The sequence below is a fragment of the Topomyia yanbarensis genome, unplaced genomic scaffold (assembly GCF_030247195.1).
Source record: "Topomyia yanbarensis strain Yona2022 unplaced genomic scaffold, ASM3024719v1 HiC_scaffold_173, whole genome shotgun sequence".
NCBI lineage: Eukaryota > Metazoa > Arthropoda > Insecta > Diptera > Culicidae > Topomyia > Topomyia yanbarensis.
This window is the reverse complement of record NW_026683353.1, coordinates 1-10,237: the sequence shown is the minus strand read 5'-3', so window position 1 is coordinate 10,237 and position 10,237 is coordinate 1. Positions and strand designations below refer to the sequence as shown.

Sequence of the window (10,237 nt, the reverse complement as noted above, 5' to 3'; positions counted from 1 at the left end):
GAATTATTGAATTATTGAATTATTGAATTATTGAATTATTGAATTATTGAATTATTGAATTATTGAATTATTGAATTATTGAATTATTGAATTATTGAATTATTGAATTATTGAATTATTGAATTATTGAATTATTGAATTATTGAATTATTGAATTATTGAATTATTGAATTATTGAATTATTGAATTATTGAATTATTGAATTATTGAATTATTGAATTATTGAATTATTGAATTATTGAATTATTGAATTATTGAATTATTGAATTATTGAATTATTGAATTATTGAATTATTGAATTATTGAATTATTGAATTATTGAATTATTGAATTATTGAATTATTGAATTATTGAATTATTGAATTATTGAATTATTGAATTATTGAATTATTGAATTATTGAATTATTGAATTATTGAATTATTGAATTATTGAATTATTGAATTATTGAATTATTGAATTATTGAATTATTGAATTATTGAATTATTGAATTATTGAATTATTGAATTATTGAATTATTGAATTATTGAATTATTGAATTATTGAATTATTGAATTATTGAATTATTGAATTATTGAATTATTGAATTATTGAATTATTGAATTATTGAATTATTGAATTATTGAATTATTGAATTATTGAATTATTGAATTATTGAATTATTGAATTATTGAATTATTGAATTATTGAATTATTGAATTATTGAATTATTGAATTATTGAATTATTGAATTATTGAATTATTGAATTATTGAATTATTGAATTATTGAATTATTGAATTATTGAATTATTGAATTATTGAATTATTGAATTATTGAATTATTGAATTATTGAATTGTTGAATTATTGAATTATTGAATTATTGAATTATTGAATTATTGAATTATTGAATTATTGAATTATTGAATTATTGAATTATTGAATTATTGAATTATTGAATTATTGAATTATTGAATTATTGAATTATTGAATTATTGAATTATTGAATTATTGAATTATTGAATTATTGAATTATTGAATTATTGAATTATTGAATTATTGAATTATTGAATTATTGAATTATTGAATTATTGAATTATTGAATTATTGAATTATTGAATTATTGTATTATTGAATTATTGAATTATTGAATTATTGAATTATTGAATTATTGAATTATTGAATTATTGAATTATTGAATTATTGAATTATTGATTGAATTATTGAATTATTGAATTATTGAATTATTGAATTATTGAATTATTGAATTATTGAATTATTGAATTATTGAATTATTGAATTATTGAATTATTGAATTATTGAATTATTGAATTATTGAATTATTGAATTATTGAATTATTGAATTATTGAATTATTGAATTATTGAATTATTGAATTATTGAATTATTGAATTATTGAATTATTGAATTATTGAATTATTGAATTATTGAATTATTGAATTATTGAATTATTGAATTATTGAATTATTGAATTATTGAATTATTGAATTATTGAATTATTGAATTATTGAATTATTGAATTATTGAATTATTGAATTATTGAATTATTGAATTATTGAATTATTGAATTATTGAATTATTGAATTATTGAATTATTGAATTATTGAATTATTGAATTATTGAATTATTGAATTATTGAATTATTGAATTATTGAATTATTGAATTATTGAATTATTGAATTATTGAATTATTGAATTATTGAATTATTGAATTATTGAATTATTGAATTATTGAATTATTGAATTATTGAATTATTGAATTATTGAATTATTGAATTATTGAATTATTGAATTATTGAATTATTGAATTATTGAATTATTGAATTATTGAATTATTGAATTATTGAATTATTGAATTATTGAATTATTGAATTATTGAATTATTGAATTATTGAATTATTGAATTATTGAATTATTGAATTATTGAATTATTGAATTATTGAATTATTGAATTATTGAATTATTGAATTATTGAATTATTGAATTATTGAATTATTGAATTATTGAATTATTGAATTATTGAATTATTGAATTATTGAATTATTGAATTATTGAATTATTGAATTATTGAATTATTGAATTATTGAATTATTGAATTATTGAATTATTGAATTATTGAATTATTGAATTATTGAATTATTGAATTATTGAATTATTGAATTATTGAATTATTGAATTATTGAATTATTGAATTATTGAATTATTGAATTATTGAATTATTGAATTATTGAATTATTGAATTATTGAATTATTGAATTATTGAATTATTGAATTATTGAATTATTGAATTATTGAATTATTGAATTATTGAATTATTGAATTATTGAATTATTGAATTATTGAATTATTGAATTATTGAATTATTGAATTATTGAATTATTGAATTATTGAATTATTGAATTATTGAATTATTGAATTATTGAATTATTGAATTATTGAATTATTGAATTATTGAATTATGGAATTATTGAATTATTGAATTATTGAATTATTGAATTATTGAATTATTGAATTATTGAATTATTGAATTATTGAATTATTGAATTATTGAATTATTGAATTATTGAATTATTGAATTATTGAATTATTGAATTATTGAATTATTGAATTATTGAATTATTGAATTATTGAATTATTGAATTATTGAATTATTGAATTATTGAATTATTGAATTATTGAATTATTGAATTATTGAATTATTGAATTATTGAATTATTGAATTATTGAATTATTGAATTATTGAATTATTGAATTATTGAATTATTGAATTATTGAATTACAAAAAAAACTAAACTAGATATATTGTTCGCTCACGAACACTTGACCATGCAGGAAAAAACCTCCGGGTGGAGAACCGGCGCTGCCGCTGCTTCTCTCTCGGTGAAATTGCTCAGCGGAATATTTTCCAACAGTCCCGGCTGGAACTGTCGACCAATGGCAGGCTGGTCTGCAAGTGGACTGTACTTCTTGCAGAGTAAATGGAAAATTTCTACATTCAATTCTTTAAAATGGAAGGAATTTCTTATTCTTTGAATGGAAAGCTTAAACTCTTTGTATGGAATTTCTTATTTATTCTTATGTTCCGCTCGTCACAAAGGTTGAAAAAACAATGAATCTCCCGCAGCAGCTACTGCGACCTTTATACCTGTACGATGATGCAATGCTGCTCCGCGATTGCATCAGCCTTGATGACACCAATGATGATAGCTAGTGGAGGGGGTATTTCGTGCATCATCTGATTTCGGAAATGCTGCTGCTCGGTTTCTTCAGACCGCGTTCGGACTGAACATTCTCCCCCACAGAAAACTTGGCAAACGTCGAATTAATCGATTCTAACTCAGTGGGAGCGGAATTATCGATTATGGGTAAAGGAGCAAGTTTATGAATGGGACGCCGGAAAATTCCGGTTTTGGTTTTAACATCCACTACACGCACTAAACCATCCGGACCAGGGTACACATTTGTTACACGCCCAATTCGCCAGCTTTGTGGAGGAAGATTGTCTTCCTTTACCAATACAATCATGTTAGGTTGAACATTCGTCCTTTGCGATAACCATTTAGTTCTTACTTGTAGTTCTGTTACGTATTCTCTAGACCAACGTTTCCAGAAATGTTCACGAAGTTTCTGGATATGTTGCCAACGGGACAATCGATTTGTTGGAATTTCCGCACAAGATGGTTCTGGAACACTTGTTAATGGGCGGTTGATAATAAAGTGTCCTGGAGTTAACGCTTCCAGATCATTTGGATCGCTGGAGTGAGCAAACAGTGGTCTAGAATTAAGAATGGCCTCAATTTGACACAAGAGAGTAGAAAACTCCATAATAGGCAAGGAAGCGGATTTGTACACCTTCTTAAGGACCGATTTGACACTTTTAACGCCGGCTTCCCAGATCCCTCCAAAATGGGGTGCGCTAGGGGGTATTGTTTTCCACTCAATTTCCTTCACCTGGCAATATTCGAAAATCTTCTGCTGGGTAGAGTCTTCCTTGAATAATATGTACAGTTGGTGCAATTCAGACCTTGCACCAATAAAATTTGTGCCATTATCGCTGAACACTGTTTCCGGTATACCTCTTCGGGCAACAAAACGTTTAAAGGCAGACAAAAAGGCTTCTGTCGACAAATCTTCTACCGCTTCAAGATGCATTGCCTTGGTTGCCATGCATACAAATACGCAGATATAACCTTTAACTGGAACCGCTCTTCGTGCTGATTGCTTTATAAGAATAGGGCCAGCAAAATCAATTCCAACCCTTTGGAATGTTGGAGAAGGATTCAAACGGTAAAATGGCAAATCTCCCATCTGTTGATCAATGGTGTATGGTTTAGTTTTAAAACAGACAATGCATTTTCGAAGAACTTGTCTGATCGTTGACCTAGGTTTCAGTACCCAGAACTGGTGTTTGAGAATGGCGAGTACTCCAGCTGGTCCAACGTGTAGGTTTTCTCGATGAATTGCCGAGATCAGACTGCGAGTTACTTGGCTTGTATTGGGGAGGAGCAACTGGTGTTTACTATCATAAGGTAGATGAGAAGCGTGTCTTATCCTACCGCCAACTCTTAACAGATTTTCCTCAATGAATGGATTTAAGTTGTTTAGACGATGTTCAGGGTCACCTCTAGCTACACATTCAATTTCCTTAGCGAATTCATGAGATTGAATTGCTCCAACAATCGTTTTTAACGCTTCTCTCAGCTCAACGACAGTAAGAAAAGGGTTGACAATACGATTTTCTCTGTTCTTCCTCGCGTTCGAAGCAAATCGAAGCATATAGGCGACTATTCTCTGAGTTTTGCGGAATGATTCATATTTTGTCAATATAGGAAACTCATCGTAGTTCATGGCAATGTGAACAATAACCGGAGCTTTCAATTCAGGAATATCACAGTCTTGCAAGGGCTCAGGAGTACACATCTGATAATCAATATATCTGAGAAAATCTGGCCCGTTCCACCAAGTATCATTCACCGCCAGCTCGGCAGCAGATTGCCCACGCGAAACAATATCAGCTGGATTATCTGTTGTCCTGACGTATCTCCACACAAATTCCTTGCTATTATTTATTTCGGCAGTTCTATTGCGAACGAATATGGGCAAACTTTGTGGGGACTTTCGTAACCATGCTAATACAACTTGACTATCACACCAATGGTTCACTGATTCTATGCACAGATCAATTGAGGTTAAAATCTTTCTCGTCAATCGCGAAAGGAGTAGTGCGGCTAATAGTTCCTTTCTCGGAATAGTCATAGGTGTAATGGGAGCTATCTTAGACTTGCTGCTTACCAGTCTCATTGTTGCGGTACCGTCCTGCTGTAGAGATCGTATGTATACGCAAGCGCCATACGCCGCCTGTGATGCATCCGAAAAACCATGTAGTTGGTAAGATACCGCTCCACTTATCAACACTTGCCGCGGAATACGAATCTGATCAGAAATTGGGAGTGATGTCAAAAAATGTTTCCATTGTGTATAGAGTTCTCCATCTAATGAATCATCCCATCCAAGCTTACTTATCCAAAGTTTTTGCATAAGAATTTTGGCAAGTACAACGACTGGTGAAATTAGCCCTAGAGGATCGAAGATTTTTGCTATTGTAGAAAGTACTTGCCGTTTAGTTGGCCTATCGCATTCGATTGGTGGCTGACAAACAAAAATAAATTCATCACTTACAGGATTCCACATTAGCCCAAGAGTTTTTATGATGTCATTTGCTTCGCAATCACCAACAGCTGTATAGCTATCTCTGTCTTCGAGAGCTATAGGCTGTAATAATTTTTCATCGTTGGATGACCATTTATGAAGATGCATACCACCAGATTTCAGTAGCTCTATTAACTCTAAGCAGTACTCGCGAGCTTCCTCAAAAGTATCGGAGCCAAATAATGCATTATCAACATAGAAATTCTTCTCCACCACTCGCGCCGCAAGTGGATACTTGTCCCTTTCATCATAAGCCAATTGTAAAAGGGACCTGGTTGCCAAATATGGAGCTGAAGCCGTTCCATAAGTTACAGTGTTGAGTTCCAAAATTTTAAGTGGTTCGCTAGGTGACTTTCTCCAGAAGATTCTCTGTAGTGGACAATGACAGGAATCAACAAGAATTTGTCGATACATCTTGGCTATATCAGCACTTAGAACATACCGATACTTTCGAAAGCAGAGAATTATAGACAGAAGTTCACTCTGAACGGTAGGCCCAACCATTAATGCATCATTAAGCGAATAACCATTGATCTTGGCAGAGCCATCGAACACGACCCTACACTTCGTTGTCGAATTACCAGGACGGAGAACGGCATGGTGCGGAAGATACCATTTGAGCAAATTGGGTGGATCATTGGATTCTTTAACTTCTTTACAATGCCCTAAGGATTCATACTCGTCCATGAAACTGTCATATTGAAATTTCAAATCAGGTTGCCGAATCAGTTTAGACTCCAAAAGATAAAATCTACGCAGTGCAAGTGAACGTGAATCCTTCAACTGGGAGACAGTGTCTTTCAAAGGCAATTGAACAATAAATCGGCCACGGGAATCACGGCGATGTGTTGCTTGAAAATGCCTTTCGCAGTCCTCCGCTTCTGTCGATGGGACGACTTCTGAAGATAAACCTTCTACTTCCCAGAACTTTTGAACTAACTCTTCAATTGGATCTACACTCACCACGTGCGATCTAAGGACCACTTCAGAATGCATATTTTCACGATACCTTCCACCAATTATCCATCCAAGGTGGGAATTGTGCAGGATGGGTAGCTCATCAGAAAGTCTCAAGTAACCAGGTTGCATTAACTCGTAAAACATTTCCATACCAATAAGCATATCCACTTGGTCAGGTTTGTTAAAACACGGATCTGCTAACTTAATGCCAGAGGGTATATTCCAATTTTCGATTTCTATTGGAACTGGCGGAATATTTCCAGTTATATTAGGTGAAATTAGACAATTTAACGCGAATGAGAATTTTGTGCACCTGGAACGGACCTGGACGGTTCCTCTTTGCTTCACTGTACACTTAACACTACCAATGCCAGATATTGGTACACTCACTTCTTCTACATTAATGTTCAAGACGTTTGCCAAGGAATGGGAGAGAAAATTTACCTGGGAACCACAATCCAACAGTGCTCTGCATGGATGTGGTTGGCGATCCGCATCTAAAACATCGACCAAGGCGGTTAGCAACACCACCTGCGTTGCTGGCTTCGCTGGATGCTGGGTATGTGCTGCAGTCACTGACGATTGAACTTCCGATTGATGAACTGGGCCTGGTAGTGGCGCTATTGAATTCGCTGGTGTCTCCGACGCTTGTTGACCAGGTTCATTTGTGGCAGCCGGGGACGTAGAATTGACACCGTGATGGAGCAGTGTGTGATGCTTTCTTTGACATTTGGCACATAATCTTTTCGACTGGCAGTCGGTCACGCGATGTCCACGTCGCAAACAATTGAAACACACGTTTTTTTCTCGCACTTTCTCCAGACGTTCGCCAACAGAAAGGTTGTTGAAAATTTGACACTTAAAGGTCAGATGATTACAATCACAGAATTCACAACGTAGCTCAGAAGTTGGGGAAACTGTTGCCGCATTGACTTTTGCTAGTGGTTTGCTCATTTTTGACGAACTTTGCAGTTGCTTTGGATGCTGACTTTCGCTCGGTGCATCGCATCGTTCCAACACTGACACACGGTCCTTCAGGAATCTTATAGTAGTTTCATATGACGGTAATTCTCCTCTTTTCACGGTTGATTCCCACGCTTTTTTTGTTTCTTCGTCTAGAGCTTGTGCAATCAGGTACACCACAATTTGCTCCGAAATTCCGGTGAATTCCTGTCCTAGAAATTTCAGGTTCTCGATGTGACTGGTAACTTTCTCGACCAAAGTTCTAAGCTCGATGTGGCTTTCCTTGCCACACTTTTTGATTCCCAAAAGGCCACCAATATGTAGATCGATGAGTCGTCTTTTGTCTTCATATCTTTCTTCGAGCAATTTCCATGCGTGCTCGTAGTTACCGTCGCTAATGGTTTTAGCATCTAATAGCCCGGCAGCATTGCCAACTAGAGCTTTCTCTAAATGGTATAGTTTTATTCGTGGCGATTCACTGGACTTATCCACCACGTCCCGAAACATAACTTTGAACTTCTCCCACTGCTCATAGCAACCATCGAACGAAGGAATGATACGAGGGAGAGATTGCTGTATGATTACCGGTTGGTTTCTGGAAGTTGAATCCGGTACATTTGTTGAAATGTTCTCGAGCCAGGTTTCGAGAAATAAAGACACTTCATCATGCAGAGCATCAAATTCTAAATAGTGTTGGTCGTGCTCCTCACGTTCGTCAGGGGAGAGTTGTTCAACAATGCGCTGATGTAAGTCATTAAATTCTGCGTAAGCGGATTCTAATTTTTTCAAGTACACTTTCACTTGCGGTTGGTTCAACTCTGGTTGGTCCCCATCCATTAGAGCATTTCGAATTCTTGTGACTTTTCCTTGAGCTGTGCCTCGGAGGTGAATAAGAGCCCCAAGAGCAGCAGCGTTATCATCTTCGCTATTGGCATCCTTCTTCTTCACTGGTGTCTTTTTTGCCGGCGTTCTTTTTGTCGGCATTTTTAATCACTTTTTTTCACTTGCTAGTCAATTGTCACTGTTGAATTCAACGAACGTGTTCGAACACGTATTTTACCGAACCAACAAGTCCTTTGCACTTTTCACTCACGACGCGACATGTTTATACACGTAACAGCAAACCAAATCGTTTCCTCTGGATCTTCGACGACTTTTGATTTCACTGATGGGATGACTATCCGGATCGATTGGACCAAAAAATGTTCGCTCACGAACACTTGACCATGCAGGAAAAAACCTCCGGGTGGAGAACCGGCGCTGCCGCTGCTTCTCTCTCGGTGAAATTGCTCAGCGGAATATTTTCCAACAGTCCCGGCTGGAACTGTCGACCAATGGCAGGCTGGTCTGCAAGTGGACTGTACTTCTTGCAGAGTAAATGGAAAATTTCTACATTCAATTCTTTAAAATGGAAGGAATTTCTTATTCTTTGAATGGAAAGCTTAAACTCTTTGTATGGAATTTCTTATTTATTCTTATGTTCCGCTCGTCACAAAGGTTGAAAAAACAATGAATCTCCCGCAGCAGCTACTGCGACCTTTATACCTGTACGATGATGCAATGCTGCTCCGCGATTGCATCAGCCTTGATGACACCAATGATGATAGCTAGTGGAGGGGGTATTTCGTGCATCATCTGATTTCGGAAATGCTGCTGCTCGGTTTCTTCAGACCGCGTTCGGACTGAACATATATTATTACCCATTCCGTTCTCTTCAAACTCACGGGAAAACATATGCATCAAACAAAATGACGTCATGAACAACGTTTGTTTACCGTTTGATGCCTCTACCTTGTTTCGATAACACTAGTTTACAAATGTTGGGTTAATTTCATGAAGTTAAGAAAAAAGGTGTTTTCTAAGTCAATTTTGGGTCGCTGAGCACGAAAATCATATCCATTTTCTTTTTCAAAGAACCGTTTTTGTGTTTTTTTTAAAAAAGGTGTTTTTGAGCACTTTTTGCAGTTTTTGGCCAATATCTCAGGAACAAATCTTCCGATTAACACAAACGATATGCCCATTCCAAAAATGTATAACATGTTAGGATGAATTATCAACAATTTAGGATTAAGAGCAACCAAAGTCAAAAAAAGTAGTGTTTGGTAAAATTACTAATTTTTGGTTGATTTTTCATAAAAAAATAAATCAGCGAAAAAAAATCTTTTAAAATCTTATGTGACAGGCAAACTTCTCACGTGAACTTTAAGCCTAAGATCACGAAAATCCGACAAAAACTGGTGATGTTATTAGGCACCGAGTGAAAATTGCTCTGTTTTTCACATATCTCTTTTGGTCTTAAATAAGATTACACTAGTTTACAAGAAAAATGAAGTTACGAGAAAAAGTGTTTTCAAGATTAATTTTGGGTCGCTGAATACGAAAACAATACTCTATTTTTCTTTCAAAGAAGTTCGGGTTTAAAAAAAATTTTATTTAACTTCCACTTTTTTGTTTTTGCTCTATTTTTTATTGCAGAAAAATAATTCTTCATATTTTTAGAATCTTAATGTGACAGATTTTAACAATTTTAAGGTAATCGCGATAAGCTAAGAAGAAAGGTGTTTCCTCAGTTAATTTTGGATCGCTGAATACGAAAACCAAGTCCA

At 33.7% G+C, this 10,237-nt stretch overlaps 1 protein-coding gene across 1 annotated transcript; it reads right to left on the bottom strand.

Annotated features, from left to right (window-relative positions):
* Positions 1 to 3,230: 3,230 nt before the first annotated feature.
* Positions 3,231 to 8,615, bottom strand: LOC131694869 (uncharacterized). The gene has a single exon (XM_058983376.1). It carries the CDS (start codon positions 8,613 to 8,615, stop codon positions 3,231 to 3,233), a length of 5,385 nt encoding a protein of 1,794 aa, XP_058839359.1.
* Positions 8,616 to 10,237: the final 1,622 nt, after the last annotated feature.